The 19,107-nt window shown below is 35.9% G+C and overlaps 1 protein-coding gene across 3 annotated transcripts in view; it reads left to right on the top strand.

Moving 5' to 3' along the window:
- DNAJC1 (DnaJ heat shock protein family (Hsp40) member C1) overlaps positions 1–19,107 on the top strand; it is a 366,483-nt gene that overhangs the window by 276,647 nt on the left and 70,729 nt on the right. For all 3 annotated transcript variants that reach the window (XM_060161504.1, XM_060161493.1, XM_060161484.1), the window contains exon 8: positions 1,668–1,831. In XM_060161504.1, the coding sequence (XP_060017487.1) occupies positions 1,668–1,831 (164 nt within the window). The remainder of the gene's footprint in view (positions 1–1,667; positions 1,832–19,107) is intronic.

The following is a 19,107-nucleotide window of genomic DNA, read 5'->3' as shown; positions in this document are numbered from 1 at the left end:
TTTAAATTAGACTCATATATCATTTAAGTTACTAATTTCCTATTTTGGTATTAGGGTGTTTTGTTTTTTTTTTAAGTCACCATTTCAAAAGCCTGGATGTATAAAGGTACTGAAGCAGTAGAGGATAAAATATGGTATTAGATACCATGTAATTTCTAGAAAGGTAACAGCCTTGTTAAGTAGAACTGTTCCCATAACACTGTATTCTTTTTTTTTTTTTTTTTTTTTTTTTTTTTTTTTTTTTTTTGCGGTACGCGGGCCTCTCACTGCTGTGGCCTCTCCCGCCGCGGAGCAACAGGCTCCGGACGTGCAGGCTCAGCGGCCATGGCTCACGGGCGCAGCTGCTCCGCGGCATGTGGGATCCTCCCGGACCGGGACACGAACCCGTGTCCCATGCACCAGCAGGCAGACTCTCAACAACTGCGCCACCAGGGAAGCCCAACCCTGTATTCTTAATGCACATTATTTTTGGCCATTTTTCTCTATTGGGCTGCCTATCCTTTTGTCAGTTTATAAGATCTCTTTATGTATTCTGTATATCAGGCTTCTGTTTGTACTCTGAATTGTAGATGATCTTTCCAAATCTGTTATTTCTCTCTTGATTTGTTTATTCTGTCTTTTATCTTTTTTTTTTTTAATAGCATTTGGGTTTTCAGTCTTAGTTAAGATTTTGTCTTCCTTTAAATAGTACAGGTAATATTTTAGATTTCTTTTTGCAAGATTTTTATTGTTTTGGTTTTTAAAGTCAAGTCTCTTATCCAACTGGGATTTATTTTGGTATATATTGTAAAGTTGTGTCCAATTTTCTTTCAAATGGGTATTCATTTGTGACAGCATCATTTAATAAATCCTTTTCCCACTGAACTGAAATATTTATGAATTCTCTGTTCTATTCTAGGAATTTGTCTCTTCATATGCCAATATCATATTAATTTTATTACATTAGTATTATAACAGATACATAGAGGATGGAGAAGATATGGTTATAAGGATGGATGAGTTTGACAGTAGTAATCAAGAGTGAAGTTGCTTCTCAGTGTTAACTTTCTAATCAGAAAGGGATTTAATGGAGAGGCCAATTGATAAATTGATAAGTATCTATTGATAACTACCCTTGATGTTGCCAGGTTATATTTTGCATTTGTAAAATATTGAAAAGATGAATGTATACCATTAAGAGCTAATTTTCTGCCAAGTAGTATGTTAGGGGATATATAATTAATTCTCCTCACATCAACTTTATGAGGTTAGAGGTAGCTCCCTTTTACAGAAGAGAAAATGGACACTTGTTCTAAGGGTTAAGTTAGTTGCCCAGTATTGTGCAACTATTAGATAGTAAAGGTAGGATTAAAACACTAATGACCACGCTCTTTTCACTATGCCATAATGAAATGTTTCATGAACAGTACTTTGAACACTAAAGATATATACACATTGATATGATGGTTATATCATAATCTTCTATCATTAGCACCCGTGAGTTTTATTTTAAAACAATGCAGTGGATAGGGCACAATAAAACTTTACAGCTAACTATTTATAGCAAAGCAATTCTATTTTGATGAAAGAACAATATATATTTACGTGTTCTTTCAAGAATGGTCGATGAATAAAATGTTAGAAGCTATTATGTTATTGATTGGTTCTTTTAAACATTTTTTTTTTAGAGCAGAAGAAAGTTAAAGTAAAAAAACCAAAACCTGAATTTCCTGTATATACACCTTTAGAAAGTACATATATTCAATCTTATGATCATGGAACTTCTATAGAAGAAATTGAGGAACAAATGGATGATTGGCTGGAAAATAGAAACAGAGCACAGAAAAAACAGGTAAATTTTTAAAATTTTGTTTTAATTGAGTAAAATACATACTGAAGGGTACATAAAATATAGATGTACAGCTCAGTAAACTATCACATGGTAAATCAAGTTAACCATTGCCAAGATCAAGAAATAGAACATTGCCAGTGTCCAGAAGCCACACTCATGCTTCATCCTGGTCACTACCTTTCTTTTCTTCTACAAAGATAATGATCATCCTGACTTCTAACCATAGATTAGTTTTTCCTGCTGTTTGAAGTTTATAACTGGAATCGTCCTGTCTTAGTCCATTCAGGCTGCTGTAACAGAAATATAATAGACTGGGTGGTTTAAACAACAAACATTTATTTCTCACAGTTCTGAAGACTGGGAAGTTCAAGATCAAGATGCCGGCAGATTCGGTGTCTGGTGAGGGCCCTCTTCCTATTCATAGACAGCAGTCTTCTTGCTGTGTCCTCACATGGTGGAAGAGGTGAGAGAGCTCTCTGGGGTCTCTTTCATAAGGACACTAATCCCATTCATGAGGGCTCCACCCTCATGACCTAAGGAACCCCCAAAGGCCCCACCCCCTACTACCATCACATTGGGGATTAGGATCGCAACATATGGATGGGGGGACGGACACAGACATTCAGTCCATAACACATTCCATAAGTACTATTTTGCATCTGCTTTCCTCTATTCATATAGTATTTGTGATAGTTATTCATTATTGTGTATAGCGGTAATTTGTTCATTTTCATTGCTGTATAATCCATTTAGAAATATAGCACAATTTATTTTTGTTGGAGATTGATGTTTCCAGTTTTTGACTATAATGAGTAAGTTTCCTTTGCACACTATTGTACTTTCAGTACACATATGTGTAAATTTCTATTTTTGGAGTTAAGTTGCAGGGTCAGCTTTAGTAAATAATTCTGAATACTTTTTTTTTTCAATGTTTGTATCAATTTATAGCTCAGCAACAGGATTTGAAAACTTCAATTACTTTACATCCTTGCCAACACTGGGTCAAGTCTTTTATGTTTTTAACCAAAGAGTTAGGTGTGTAGTCATATTTAATTATGGTTTAATTTGTATAACCTTTGATGAATAAGTTTAAACACTTTTTCTTATGTTTATTGGACACTGATACTCTCCTATGTGAAATGCCTTTTCAAGTCTTTTTTTATTATTGGGTTGCCTTTGTTTTTTCTTACTGATTTGTAAAGAGGTTTTTAATGTATTTCAGAAGTGAATCTTTGCACGTTTTCTCCCACGTTGGCTTGCCTTTTCATTCTCTTAATGGTGTCTTGATGACCAGAGTTATTAATTTTAGTCATCAGTCTTTTCCTTTCCTTTATTTGATGTTTGTGTTGTGTTTAAGAAATCTTTTCCCGCTTTGCAGTCATAAAGATATTTCCAAATTTTTCTAGAAGCTTTAGTATTCTACTTTTTACATTTAAATTCATAATCCCCTGGACTTTGTGTTTATTGTAAAGTAATGATCAAGTTTAATATTTTTTCAAAAGTTTTCCAAACCAACTGACCCAATACCAGTTAAAGAAAAGACTGCTTCCTACAGCTCTGCAAATGCCACCTTTATTATAGAACAAGTGTCCATAACCATGTGGCCTGTTTCTAGACTTTCTGCTTTGTTCCATTAATCTATTTCTCCATGCTTGTGCTGATACCACACAATCTGAATTACTGTAGCTATGTACTAGATATCTGGTATAGTAATTTTCCAACTTAGTTTTCCTCCTATAAGATTGCCACTTTACGTTCACATATAAATTATTTTATTTTATTTCATTTTATTTTATTTTATTTTTGGCTGCGTTGGGTCTTCGTTGCTACACGCGGGCTTTCTCTAGTTGTGGTGAGTGGGGGCTACTCTTCCTGGTGGTGCACAGGCTTCTCATTGCAGTGGCTTCTCTTGTTGCGGAGCACAGGCTCTAGGCGCGTGGGCTTCAGTAGTTGTGGCTCGTGGGCTCAGTAGTTGTGGCTTGCGGCTCTAGAGCACAGGCTCAGTAGTTGTGGCACACATGCTTAGTTGTTCCGCGGCATGTGGGATCTTCCCAGACCAGGGCTCAAACCCACGTCGCCTGCATTGGCAGGCGGATTCTTAACCACTGCGCCACCAGGGAAGCCCTCACATATAAATTTTTAAAGTAATTTGCCATTTTCCACAAATTATTCAGCTTAGATATTCAATTGGGATTACATTGAATATATAGATTAATTTTGGAAGAACTGGCATCCAGACAGTATTGACTCTACAACCCATGAATAAATCCATTCATATAGGTCTTTAAAAAATTATTTTTAATGTGTTACAGGTTTTTGTGTGTATATACTGCACGTTTAAAAAAATATTCCTGGTCATTTAGTGTTTTTAGATGACATTATATATGATATTGTTTTTTTAAACTTCACTTTCCAATTATATTTGCTATATAGAAATACAATTGATTTTTGTATAATAACCTTGTGTCCTGCAACCTTGCTAAATTTATTTTTTAATTTTAACAGTTTTCCTGAGTATTACACTTTTTTTTTCTTTTGTGCTAAGGATCTCTAGTGCATGTAGAATAAAAGTGATATAATAAGTATCTTTGTTGCATTTGCAATCTCAAAAAAGCTTTCTTTATTAAAAGTTTTATTTCATTATTAAAATTATATATTCTTTTATTTAACTGTTAAATGTGATATGTGCTGTAGGCTTTCTGTAGCATTTTTTACTGAGACACACGTCACATAACATAAAATTCACCATTTAAAAGTGCACACAGTTCAGTGGTTGTCGTCTATTCACTATGTTGTGCAACCATCACCACTATCTAATTCAAGATTTTCATCACACCAAAAAAATAAGTAAATAACCCTCTACTTGTTAGCAGTTAGCTCCAATTCTCCTCTCTCCCCTTCCCTGGCAACTGCTAATCTATTTTCTGTCTATGGATTTGCCTGTTCTAGACATTTCACATAATTGGTATCATACAGTATGTGGCCTTTTTTTTTTTCTTTTCAGTATGTGGCCTTTTGTGTTTTGCTTGGCACAAAGTATTCAGGGTTGTGTTATTTAACAGTACTTCATTTCTTCTTATGGCTAAATAATATTCCATCATGGATATATCACATACTGTTTATCCATTCTTCAGCTAATGGATATTTAGTTTGATTCCACTTTGGGGCTATGATAAAAACGCTATGAACATTCACATACAGGTCTTTATTCAGACATAAATTTTGTGGTTTCTCTAGGTATTACATTAACATCTTAATTTATAACAATCTAGTTAGGATTAATGCCAACTTAGTTTCAATAGTGTTAAACTTTCCGCCATTTAATGTGTTATTGTCACAGATTAAATCTGTATACATTGTGTGCCTGTCAACTGAGATTTATAACTATTGCTTTATGCAGTTGTCTTTTAGTGAGATTAAAAAAGAATTACAAACAAAAATTACATTTATGCTCTTTTGTATATTTACCTGTGTAAATACAAAAACACCTATCCTGGTGTTTATTTCTTCATATGCCATTGAGAACTGTCTAATGTCCCTTCATTTCGTTCTGAAGGAGTCCCTTTAAGCACTTGTAGGGCCAGACTGCTAGCAACAAACTCTCTCACTTTTTATCTGGGAATGTCAAAATTTTTCCTTCATTTTTGAAGGATAGTTTTGCCAGATAAATAATTTTGGTTTGACTGTTCTTTTCTTTCAGCACTTTGAGTACATCACCCCACTACCTTCTACCTTCTGGTTTCTGATTAGAAATCACATGTTAATCTTATTGATGATCGCTTTTACATGATGAGTTCCTTGTCCTTTCCTGTTTTGAAGATTCTTTCTTTGTCTTTAGCTTTTGATCAGTTTGATTGTGATGTATGTAGATGTGGATTCCTGTGAGTTTATCCTTTTGGAGTTCACTGAGCTTCAAATTTTAGAAGTTTTGACCATTATTCTTCAAATATTCTCTCTTTCTCTCTCACCCCCCTTCCCCTTCCTCCTTTCGCCTTTCTGTTACTCATATTAAGCATATGTTGATATGTTTAATGGTATCCCACAGGCCTCTGAGGCTTTGCTTATTTTTCTTAATTCTCTTTTCTTTCTGTTCTTCAGACCAGATAATCTCAGTGGGTTTATTTGTCAGTTTGCTGATTCTTTTTCTGCCTGTTCAAACCTGCTGTTGAGCCCCTCTCGTGAATTCTTAATTTGTTATTGCACTTTTCACCCTCAGAATTTCTGTTTTATTCCTTTTAATAATTTTTACCTATTTATTGATTTATTCCCAACTAGGTGACACATTGTTCTCATACTTTCCCTTTAGTTTTTTGGGCATGGTTTCCTTTAGCTTGTTGAATATTTAAAATAGCTGATTTACTCTTTTTTTTTTTTTTTTTTTTTTGCGGTACGCGGGCCTCTCACTGTTGTGGCCTCTCCCACTGCGGAGCACAGGCTCCGGACGCGCAGGCCCAGCGGCCATGGCTCACAGGCCCAGCCACTCCGCGGCATGTGGGATCCTCCCGGACCGGGGCAGGAACCCATGTCCCCTGCACCGGCAGGTGGACTCTCAACCACTGCACCACCAGGGAAGCCCTAAAATAGCTGATTTAAAGCCTTTGCCTAGAAATTCCAGTGTCTGGTCTTCCTCAGGCACAGTTTCTATTTATTTTTTTCCTTTGTTTGGGCCATACTATATTGTTTCTTTGCAGGTATGGCAGTTATCATTGTTCCTGTTGAAGACTGGGTAATGTGACGGTTATTAGTTGCGATTCTGAAAAAATCAGATTCTCTCCCCTTTCCAGGATTTATTGTTATGTTTGGCTTATTGTAGTTGGTGTTTGTTTGTTTACAGACTTTTCTGTACTAATTTTACAAACTCTGTTTCTTTTTTTTGTGTAGCCACTGAAGTCTCTATTCAGTTAGCTTAGTGATCAGCTAATAATTGGACAGAGATTTCCTTGAATGCCTGTAGCCAAAATTTCTTCCAGTCTTTGCCATGGGCTCTGTGTATGTGTTGGGGCTCAGCTTCCACACCCAGTCAGGCAGTTGACAATTCTGCCTTAGCTTTTACTTTCTGCTTCCAGAGAGCCTCAAGAGCAACAGCAGGTGAGAACTTAAGTCCTTCTCAGGTCTTTTCTGACCATGCTCACAGCCTTGAGCATGCACATGGCCTAGATTCTCAGAGCATCTTATTCCTCAGCCTTTCTTCTCAAGCTTTTTGGTTAATCTGTTGTTTGCCCAGCTTTTTTCTGTTGCCTCAGGAAGCAGTGGCTAAGATACTAGACAGTAACCATTTTCCGAATATGCCCCCAGGGAAGAGCTTTTAGCATTAGGCCAGTTTTCAGTTAAGCAAAATAAAGACAAGCCTTTTGATCTTCCAAGGAGCCACGAAACAGATCAAAACAAATGATTACAGTTCCTTGAAAATTAGTTCATTCTGCTCCCTCCACAATCAAGAATATGGTTGTTATTTTCATAGGTAGTGCTGAGCTGTGGAACAGGGAATAAGACTGGGGTAAGTTAATGTAGCCCAGAGGTTGCTGTTCTTATCAAGAATCAGCTGTCTTTCTTTAGTACATGTTACCCATAGTACTGCAAGCCTTTGATTAATTTCCAGAGTTTAGAAAAACTTGATTCTGATAGATTCTGACCTTTTTTTTGGTTGCTTTTATACAGAGAGTAGGTTTGGAGTTCCTTACTCTGCCATTTTTGTTAACATCACACTGTGAATTTTAAAAATCAAAATTTCTTCCTAGATTTGCTAAGAATTTTTATTTATTAAATTAAAAATGAATGTTATAAAATGTTATCAAATATTTTTGTGTCCGTTATGATGATTATAGCTTTTTAACCTTTATTTTGTTAATGAGATGAATTATATAGATTGTTTTTCTAACATTAAACCACCTTGCTTTCTTAAACCCATTTGATTTGATATGATTTGATAGTACACAGAATTCTAGTGTACCTTTAACCCAGTTTTCCCTGATAGTTATATCTTATATAACTACAATACAATTTCAAAACCAAGAAATTGACATTAAGTACAATGGCTGTGTATAGTTGTATGCCATTTTATCACATGTGTAGATTAATGTAACAACCACTGCAATAAAGATATAGAACTAGTCAAGATACAGAACACAAATACGTCACTCATGCTTCTTTATATTCACACCCATCACCTTCCCACCATCCTTAACCTCTGACAACCATTAATTTATTCTTTCTCAGGAGTTTTGTCATTTCGAGAACGTTATATAAACGGAATCATTCATTGTGTGACCTCTTGAGGTAGACATTTTTTAATGCCTTTTCATTTTTATTCCTTTCTTTTTTTTAGTGAGATGTAATTGGCATATAACATAATAGTTTCATATTTACAACATAATGATTCGACTTTGTATTTTTTATTTATTTATTTTTGGCTGTGTTGTGTCCTTGTTGCTGTGCGCGGGCTTTCTCTAGTTGTGGGGAGAGGGGGCTACTCTTTGTTGCAGTACGCAGGGTTCTCATTGCGGTGGCTTCTCTTGTTAACGGAGCATGGGCTCTAGGCACGCGGGCTTCAGTAGTTGTGGCACACAGGCTCAGTAGTTGTGGTGCGCGGGCTCTAGAGTGCAGGCTCAGTAGTTGTGGCGCATGGGCTTAGTTGCTCTGCGGCACGTGGGACCAGGGCTCGAACCCATGTCCCCTGAGTTGGCAGGCGGATTCTTAACCACTGCGCCACCAGGGAAGTCCCTCGACTTTGTATGGATTGCAAAGGAATCACCGCAGTAAGTATAGTTAACACCCATCACCACACATAGTTACAAAAATTTGTTTTGTGATGAGAACTTTTAAGATCTATTCTCCTAGCAACTTTCAAATATGCAGTACAGTGTTATTAAGTATAGTCACCATGCTGTACATGACATCCCCATGACTTATTTATTCGTACCCTTTCACCCATTTCATCCACCCCTCACTGCCACAGCCACACCTCTTACAAAAACCAGTCTGGGCCTTCCCTGGTGTGCAGTGGTTAGGAATCCACCTGCCAATTCAGGGTACACGGATTCCAGCCCTGGTCCAGGAAGATCCCACATGCCATGAAGCAACTAAGCCCATGTGCCACAACTACTGAGCCTGCGCTCTAGAGCCCGTGAGCCACAACTACTGAGCCCGTGAGCCACAACTATGGAAGCCCGCACGCCTAGACCCCGTGCTCTGCAACAAGAGAAGCCACCGCAATGAGAAGCCCGTGCACCGCAACAAAGAGTAACCCCCGCTCACCGCAACTAGAGAAAGCCCGCGCACAGCAACGAAGACCCTACACAGCCAAAAATAAAAACAAATAAATAAGTTATAAAAAAAAGAAAAAAAAAACAGTCTGTTCTCTTTTTTTTTGAGCTTAGTTTTCTTGGTTTTTGTTTGTTTTTGTTAAGATTCCTCTAAAAAAGTGAGATCATCTGGTATTTGTCTTTCTCTACCTGATTTATTTTACTTAGCATAATGCCCTCAAGGTCCATCCATGTTGTCACAAATGGTAAGATTTCCTTCTTTTTATGGTTGAATAATATTCCTGTGTGTGTCTGTGGATCTGTGTGTCACATTTTCTATATCCATTCATCCATCAAAGGACACTGAAGTCCTTTACATACCTTGGCTATTGTAAATAGTCTGCAACAAACATTGGGGTGCATATATCTTTTCAAATTAGTGTTTTCAGTTTCTTTGGATAAATACCCAGAAGTGGAACTTCTAGATCATATGGTAGTTCTATTTTTAATACTTTGAGGAATCTCTGTACTGATTTCCATAGTGGTTGGACCAATATACATTCCCACCAACAGTGCACAAGAGTTCCCTTTTCTCCATATCCCCGCCACCACTTGTTATTTCTTGTCTTTTTGATAATTGCCATTCTGACAAGTGTGAGATGATATCTCATTTTGGTTTTGATTTGCATTTCCCTGTTGATTAGTGATGCTGAGCATCTTTTCATGTGTTCAGTATGATGTTAGCTTTGGGCTTGTCACATACGGCCTTTATTATGTTGTGGTGCATTCCCTCTATACACACTTTGTTGAGAGTTTTTACCATAAATGAATGTTTTTGCCCAGTTTTGTCAAATGCATCTATTCAGATGATCATATGCTTAATCACCATACATCTGTGAGTTTTGCTTTCTTCTTGTAATTGATTTCTAATGTCAATACCATTGTGGTAGGAAAAGGTGCTTGATATGATTTCAATCTTCTTAAATTTAGGACTTGTTTTGTGGGCTAATTAACATCTGATCTATCCTGGAGATCCATGTGTACTTGAGAAGAATGTGTATTCTGTTGCTTTAGGATGGAATGTCCTGTATATGTCATTAATTCAATCTGGTCTAACATGTCATTTAAGGCTAGTCTTCCTTATTGATTTTCTGTCTGGATGATCTACCCATTGATACAAGTGGGGTATTAATGTTTCCTACTATTATTGTATTGCTGTCTATTTCTCCCTTTATTCTGTTAATATTTGCTTTATAGATTTAGGTACTCAGATTCACTTTTTTTTTTTTACTCACATTATGCCCTTAAGATACCTCCAAGTGTTTGAGTGTATCAGTAGTTTGTTTCTTTTTATCACTGAATAATAATCCATAGTGGGTTAGTTTGCATGATCTAACATATTATGTATATAGGAGTATACAGTGCATACTCTGTTGTGAGATTTATTCATGTTTCTATAGTTTTCCCTTTTTAGTGCTGAGTAATATTCTATTGTATGGATACACTACAGTTTTTTAAGTTTATTAGTTGATAGACATTTGATTTGTTTCTAGTTTTTGGCCATTATAAATGAGTCTTCTATGAAGATTCATTGTACATGTCTTTGTATGGACTTACGCCTTCATTTCTCTTGGGTAAATACCATGCAGTAAAATGACTGGAAGGTGTGATGTGTGTATATCTAAATATTTTAAAAGTTGCCAAAGTGTTTTCCAGAGTGGCTATTAATTACCAGCAATGTGTAAGAGTTGCAGTTGCTCCACATCTTGGCCAACCTTTGCTGTTAACACTCTTTTTACCATTCTAGTGGATGTGTAGGACTGTCTCATTGTGATTCTCATTTGCAGTTCTCTAATGATTAATAATGCTGAGCATCTTTTTATCTGTTTATTTTTCATTAGAGTATCTTTTTTATGAAGTTTCTCTTCAAATCTATGGCCCATGCTTGTCTTATTATTGAGTTTAAAATTCTCTACATATTTTGAACACTTTTGTCACCTATATGTTTTGCAGATAATCTTCTCCTTGTTTATAACGTGCTTTTTTTAATATATAAATTATTTATTTATTTATTTTTGGCTGCTTTGGGTCTTCGATGCTGTGCATGGGCTTTCTCTAGTTGTGGCGAATGGGTACTACTCTTCGTTGTGGTGCATGGGCTTCTCATTGTGGTGGCTTTTCTTTCTGCGGAGCATGGGCTCTAGGTGCATGGGCTTCACTAGTTGTGGCACATGGGCTCAATATTTGTGGCGCATGGGCTTAGTTGCTCCATGGCATGTGGGATCTTCCTGGACCAGGGATCGAACCTGTGTCCCCTGCATTGGCAGGCAGATTCTTAACCACGGCGCCACCAGGGAAGCACCCTAACTTGCTTTTTATTTTAGTAATAGTGTCTTTTGAAGAGCAAAAGTTTTAAATTCAGATGTTCAGTTTATTAAATATTTTCTTTTATACTAAGTTCTTTTCCTGTCCTAGTTAAGAAGTCTTTACCAAACCCAAAGTTACCGAGAGTTTCTCCCATGTTTCCATTTAGAAGTTTTACAATTTTAGCTCTTAAATTTAGGTCTGTGAGATTTCAAGTTAATTTTTGTATATAGTGGGAGGTAAGCGTTGAGGTGCTTTTTGTTTGTTTGCTTGACATTTAGATATCCAGTAGCCCCATTTGTTAAAAAAGTTATACTTTTCCCATTCAGTTGGCATGGGACCTTTGTTGAAAATAATTGACTGTATATGTGTTGGTTTATTACTGGGCTCTCTATTCTGTTTTTTTAATCTGTATGTCTATATTTACACCAATACAATTTGTCTTGATAATAAGCCTTGAAATCAGATAGTATAAATACTCCAACTGTTATCTTCTTTTCAAAATTGTGTTGGCTATTCTAGTTCTTTACATTTCTTTATAAAATTTAAAATCAAGTTATCAATTTGTACAAAAGATTCTGCTGGAATTTTTAATTGCAGTTGAATTGATCTGTAGATAAATTTGGGAAGGTTTCGCATCGTAACAATACTGAGTCTTTTTTTTTTGGCTGTCTTGGGTCTTTGTTGCTGCACACGGGCTTTCTCTAGTTGCGGCGAGCGGGGGCTACTCTTTGTTGCAGTGCGTGGGCTTCTCGTTGAGGTGGCTTCTCTTGTTGCAGAACACAGGCTCTAGAGCGCAGGCTCAGTAGTTGTGGCACACAGGCTTAGTTGCTCCACAGCATGTGGGATATTCCTGGACCAAGGCTCAAACCCATGTACCCTGCATTGGCAGGCGGATTCTTAACCACTGCGCCACCAGGGAAGTCCCAGTATTGAGTCTTTTGATCCATTAACATGTATATCTCTTATTTTATTTAAGTCTCCTTTAATTTCTCTTAGGAACATATTTTGTCAAATTTATATCTAAATATTTCATATTTTATACTATTCTGAATTGTATTTTTAATTTCAGTTTCTGATATGAGTATATTGAAATACAATTAATTTTTGTATATTAGCCTTTTATCCTGTAACTTTGCTATGCTCACTTATTAGTCCTAGTAGCTTTCATGAAGGATAGGTCTACAATTTTGTTATATTTTAATGTTTTTGTGTCCTCTTCATATCAGGTAATACTGGCCTCATAGAATGCATTGGGAAGTGTTCCTTCCTCTTCTCTTTTCTACAAGCATTTATGTGGAATTCCATCTATTTTTTTCTTAAGGTAGCTTTGGCTGTTTTTCTTTTTGAAGGGATTTGACTGTTTTTTTTGTTTTGTTTTGTTTTTAAATTTATTTATTTATTTATGGCTGTGTTGGGTCTTCGTTTCTGTGCGAGGGTTTTCTCTAGTTGCAGCGAGTGGGAGCCACTCTTCATCACGGTGCACGGGCCTCTCACTATCGCGGAGCACAGGCTCCAGATGCGCAGGCTCAGTAGTTGTGGCACACGGGCCTAGCCACTCCGCGGCATGTGGGATCTTCCCAGACCAGGGCTCGAACCCGTGTCCCCTGCATTGGCAGGCAGATTCTCAACCACTGCGCCACCAGGGAAGCCCCGGATTTGACTGTTTTATCCAGGTTGTTGAATATACTGGAATAAGTTGTTTGTAATATTCCCTTATTATCATTTTAATATCTGTAGTGATGTTTCTTTCATTTCTGATATTGGTAATTTGTGTCTTCTTTTCATTTTTTTTTTTAAAGAGAACGAGGAGGGGGAAGAAGGAAATACTGGGTGTTGGGGACTGCAGTTTTTTAAAATTTTTATTTATTTATTTATTTATTTATTTATTTATTTATTTATTTATTTATTTTTGGGTCTTTGTTTCTGTGCGTGGGCTTTCTCTAGTTGCAACGAGTGGGGGCCACTCTTCATCGCAGTGCGCGGGCCTCTCACTATCGCGGCCTCTCGTTGCGGAGCACAAGCTCCAGGCGCGCAGGCTCAGTAGTTGTGGCTCACGGGCCTAGCTGCTCTGCGGCATGTGGGATCTTCCCAGACCAGGGCTCGAACCCGTGTCCCCTGCATTGGCAGGCAGACTCTCAACCACTGTGCCACCAGGCAAGCCCCGTGTCAGATTCTGTTTTATTTTTGGTCAGGGTCTCTAGAAATACATCCATTTTACTGATTTTCTTTAGAAATCAGCTTTTGGTTTCATTGATTTTCCTCTGTTGTTTTTTAGTCTTGTGTTCATTGATTTCCGCTATTAATTTTTTCCTGTCTCCTACTTATTTGGGGTTTAATTTGCTCTTTTTCTAGTTTCTTAAGGTGGATGTTTAGGTCATTGATTTGAGAACTTCCTTCTTTTCTAAGTATTAATGCTGTAAGTTTTTTCTGAACACTGAATTATTTAAATGTAGAGCTTTATATTTGGTATTTTTAATATTTATACATTTGTATTTTAGCTGTATCCCACAAATTTTGATATTATGTATTCATTTTCATTCAATTTGAAACAGTCTAATTTTCCTTGTGATTTCCTCTTCAACTCGTTTATTTTCCTAAAAGATAGGTATTTCCAGATATCTTTCTGTTACTGCCTTCTGTTTGCATATAGTTTTTTTATTATTGAAGTTCACCATTTTAGGAATTTGGGATGAGCATTTAATTCATCTATATTTAGTATAATTAGTGATATTTTGGGGTTCAAATTTATCATCTTAGTATTTGCTTTCTATTTGTCCCTCTTTATCTGTTTCCTCTCTTGCTTTCTTTTGGATTAATTTTAAATTTCCATTTCTCCCTTCTATAAACTTGATGTCATTATACACTCTTTTAGTCTTCCTTTTGTGGATAATATGTAGTATTCAATATGCCTCTTATTATAGTCTTGCATGAGTTTCTGTTGCTACTCCCCAGACAATAAAATGACCTTTGACCCTTTACTTCATCTATTTTGTGGTGTATTTTGTGCGTTATGTGTTGAGCTGTGTCCCCCTAAAATTTATATGTTAAAGCCCTAACTCCCAGTACCTGAGAAAGTGACATTTGTAAATAAGGTCATTGCATATGTAAGTAGTTAAAATGAAGTCATACAGGAGTTTTTGTGTGTAGAACTGTGTGATGATACAGCATTTCATTTCCTGGATTGCTTTGTTTCAAAGCCTGTATTCTTTTCTCATTAGAATTTTTGCCTATGGTTTCTTTGGTTGAACTGACCGTAGAAATGTGCACACCTTATACTCTCAGTAGATATTTGTGAAATTGATCAAGTGTCCAGAGTAATTTATCATGGTGACTTCTGCTGAGAGACCATAATAATGGGGGGAGTGGGAGACAAAATACTGGATTCTTAAGATTTGAAGACCTAAGTTCTAGTTTTAGCATCACTGTTTATTACCTATATGATCCAGGTTTTTGTTTTCTTATTACTTAACACCATACAAAGATTGTGAAATTATCTGATCTTTCTACCTTAGAGATAAAAGTATGTATGTTAAAACATTTTGTAAACTGAGAAACGCTAAACCAAAATTTTCCTTTTATTCTAGCCTTCTTTGGGATCTTCCTGTCATTTTCAAAGTTTTCATCTACATTAAAATTTTTCTTTTGTCCTTTTATTAGTAGAAACCAAATGAAGAGAAATATATGTCCCAGTTGACCTCTCTGCTGTTTGTATTAAGAAGTTGACTTTGTTCAAGAGCTTCTCCAATAATCACCCTAACTCGTTTTTGTTTTGTCCAGTATATATTTGGAAAGGTTTTAAGTACCATGTTTGTAAGCTCTCACAAAATATTGCTATAAAATGATGTAATGGAGAGATGAACTTCTAGGAATGGTTACCCTGGGCATATGACATGGTGGCAAATGACCGTAGACAGAGGCTATACCTCTGTATAGCTCATACAGACAAACTGCATAAGGAAAATACCATAGCAGAAAGCTAGCTGTTGACTTTACTGATAATTCCATGTCAAATAGGGGAAATACAAATTTTTATCATTATCATCATCATTCTTGACATCTTGTGTCAGATATTGTCCTATGTCCTACTGAACATTGAGTTGCTCATTTAACTCTCACAACCCTGGTAACATTTTTTCCATTTTGCAAGGGGTGTTTGATTATCAGGGGCACTGTGCAATATTTAGTTCAATCATATGCCATTGTTGTTATTTAGGGTAAAAACATTCAAATATCAGGAATTTTACATGGCTCAACCAGTCTTAACAACAGAACCAAAAGAAGCGATCCCTAAGTACATTGGAGTATTGGTAAGTATAGTAGGCATGAATCCATCTATGGAATTTCTTAACCTTCTTAAGCTCTTGAAAGGGTCAAACCCAGGTAATTTCTCCCAGAATTTGCCACAGCTTTCATTAGTGGCAGTGCCTGTAGCACTTTAAAGCAATAAGTAAAAGATGAGAAATATCCAAATAGTAGGAATATTAGATAAAAAGTGAAATACGAAAAGTTATTTCTGATTATAATTGCCCAACATTATAAGTTAAGTTGGTGATAGTAATTTTTTTTTCAATTTTTGAAACAATGTAGTTAAGTATTTTAAGTCCAATGAGCAGATGTCAAACATTTTTTGTGCGAAAACAATCCATGTATATGATTAATAAAAGTGAGGTTTTAATGAGTCATTGGTAAGTCAAACAAAATAATTTTCCACCATAAATACTATAACAAATAAACTCTTCTAAAATAAAATAGTTTCTTCTTTTTCCCTCCTGTGACCTAGTGGTAATGTTCTGCAGTGTTTTATGTAGGAGACTTGGATTTCATTCCTGTTCTCGTTATCTCTCTCCCTGGGGCTGCAATGAATAAAATAAGAAATAAAATCACTATCCTGCATCCTTATTGCCATAGGCTGTACCCATGTCAGATTTCATAAACTAAGCTAGATGGGGCCTGATTAGTATTGGGATGGAAGACCTCAGAACAAAGTCTGTGGAACACACATCTTCCATACAGCCAGTATTTCATCTTCCTTGAACCCTTGTCTTGCAGTCATTATTGCACTTTACTCTTTGATTGATTTACTTGCTGTAGGAAAAAAGAAAAGAAAAGGTCTTTAAAGTAAATGCATTTCTAGTAATTTAAATCAATGAATTTATTTATTTTCCCTTTTCAAACTTGAAAGACTATTTAGTTTGAAAGGTGTTTGGCTATATTCTTGAAAAGACAGTATTCCAACCAGCAATGTGTTTTATTGTCTAAAAATTTACTATCTCAGGGACTTCTCATTTTATTTATCTCTGTAAAGTGTTCTTTGTTTCTGTTTGTTTTGAGAGATAGTGTTGCCCTTGTTTTATAAAAAATATACAACACATGAAATTACTTTTTAAAACACATATAATGTAATTATGTGAAGATTCAAAACTTAGAATTGTTTTCTTGTTCCCTTTAAAACCTAGATTATCTACATACTCTGTAACTTTAAATTTTAATTTAAAAAAACCTCGAATATCAGTAATTTAAATCAATTAGATCTTTGTGTAGGTGTATATATAAAATATAATGCATATAATTCAGTTAAAAATGCACTTGTGTTTTAACGATGAATAGACCCAATCTACCTATACCTGTTCCTCCCAAAACACACACAAACACACCTTGCATAATTACAGGTGGTACACATGCATGCATATGCACACACACACTCAAACATTGGCGTACCTAAGTTCTCTAACACACTGGTTTTCTTTTCTTTTCTCTTTCCGCCTCCCTCCCTCCCTCCCTCCCTCTCTCCCTCCCTCCCTCCTTTCCTTCCTAGTGACATTTTACACATAACCCCAATATATGAAAGACAGCTACAAAAGGCTGAGCTTCTCTGGTTAATGTCAGAATGAAGGAGGCTAGGTTCCCATCCGTATGGCCTCTTCCTCACCCCATGAGGCAAGGCATCTTGGAAAAACCCTGAAGTTCTAAGAAACATGGCTGCCCTCCTCAGTTTCACACTATTCCATATACACAAAAACGTAATGTTTTGAAAGAGTTATGGTGAGTACAGAAAAGTGAGTAAACAAAAACAACAGAAACAAAATCAGATTATTGTCAGAAAAGAGATACTTGAGTAGGTGTGTGAATGTAAACAAGAGAAAGTTATTTAAGTGGAAAAGGGCATGTATCTTCATCAGGAAAACAACTTCCAGAATGCTGTTCCTATTTAAAAATGTTGATGGTAACACTTAGAGCTGTGAGCATGAGCCTGTGAAGTATTCAACAATGACTCTTGGTGGTTTCTTATTCTGCCCTTATGCCACATCCTCTTCATTTCTGTTTAGAATGACTCCAAACCAAAATTAAACCCCCAAAGTCATAGCAGTCAAAGATAGGTGGCATATTTTTCTTTATAAAATAAAAAATCATTTATTTATATTCTGGAGTATTCCAGGATTGATCTAATTTATATTTTAGTAGCATTTAAGAGAATATTCCCTATTTGTCATCAATGATTTTTCAGGAAGTAGTTTTTTAAGTATTTCACAGTGTTACTGCTTTTAAACCAGCCATCCTTATAAATATTTTTAGAATACCCCATGGTACTGGTAGGTAGGTGAATTCTTAAAAATTGATTCTTTGGAGGGAAAAAAGAAGCCTCAATTTGTAGCATTTGCCAATTTTACTGGTAATTTACTCTCATCATGGCTGATTTGAAATTATCAACATGAAGTCACTGAAAGTGGAGTTGGGAAAAGATGTGGAGCAGTAGTTTACCATTCTGTAATATTTCCATCATGTAGATACACTAGATGTGAATATCCTCAAAGGATACATAATAATAAAATGTAAAAGAGGAAGCAATGAATTTTGACTATTACCTTTTTTAGTATAATTTAATTAAAAGTTTATATAATCTAATTTTTAATAATGGGTACGTTTAATAACTGGCTCACACAGTTCCTGAAACTTTGGCAATTGGCTCTCATGAGCTGGTGTAAGTGGGCTCCAGCACACCACTGTCCTTGGGAAAACTCCATTTCTTTACCTTTTACTGTATGTTTGATTCAGCCATCCATCATCTGTTTCCAAGATTCACTACAGTTATGCAAATTATTTGACTATTGGTATTTAGGGGATACATAGAGGATATAAATATCAGCCTGTTTTCTTTCTTCTTTTTATCAGTTTGTCTCTATTATTAAGGCACCTACTATATTATCCTGAAGTCATTTAATATCTTACCTTCCTGTTACTTGCCTAGCAAGATGACTTTAAACCATTCAAAATTATTATCTTTCCCATGTCTTAACAACAGAACCAAAAGAAGCGATCCCTAAGTACATTGGAGTATTGGTGAGATTTTTTTGTTGCTAGACCGTCACCTACCTAAAACTGCCTAGATAGATCTGTTTTATTTGTAAGAACAAGGTTTTCATTTTAAAAGCTTTTTAATGTAATTAGTTTGATAACAGCTGAAGTCTCCGGTGAAAGGTCCCAGTCTGTTACCCAGCAGTTAACTGTTTGTGTTCATCGTTGATAATAGCAGCTTGCCACTGAATATTTTCATCATTCATTAGTTTACCCTTTAATAAAATTGTTTTACATACATTTTCTAAAGTGTATTATATTTTCAAAATAATTTGGCCATGGCCATATTAGATCTAGAATATCTGCCTTTTCCAA

Source organism: Lagenorhynchus albirostris, chromosome 1 (genome assembly GCF_949774975.1).
Source record: "Lagenorhynchus albirostris chromosome 1, mLagAlb1.1, whole genome shotgun sequence".
NCBI lineage: Eukaryota > Metazoa > Chordata > Mammalia > Artiodactyla > Delphinidae > Lagenorhynchus > Lagenorhynchus albirostris.
This window is presented reverse-complemented; position numbering and strand designations above follow the sequence as displayed.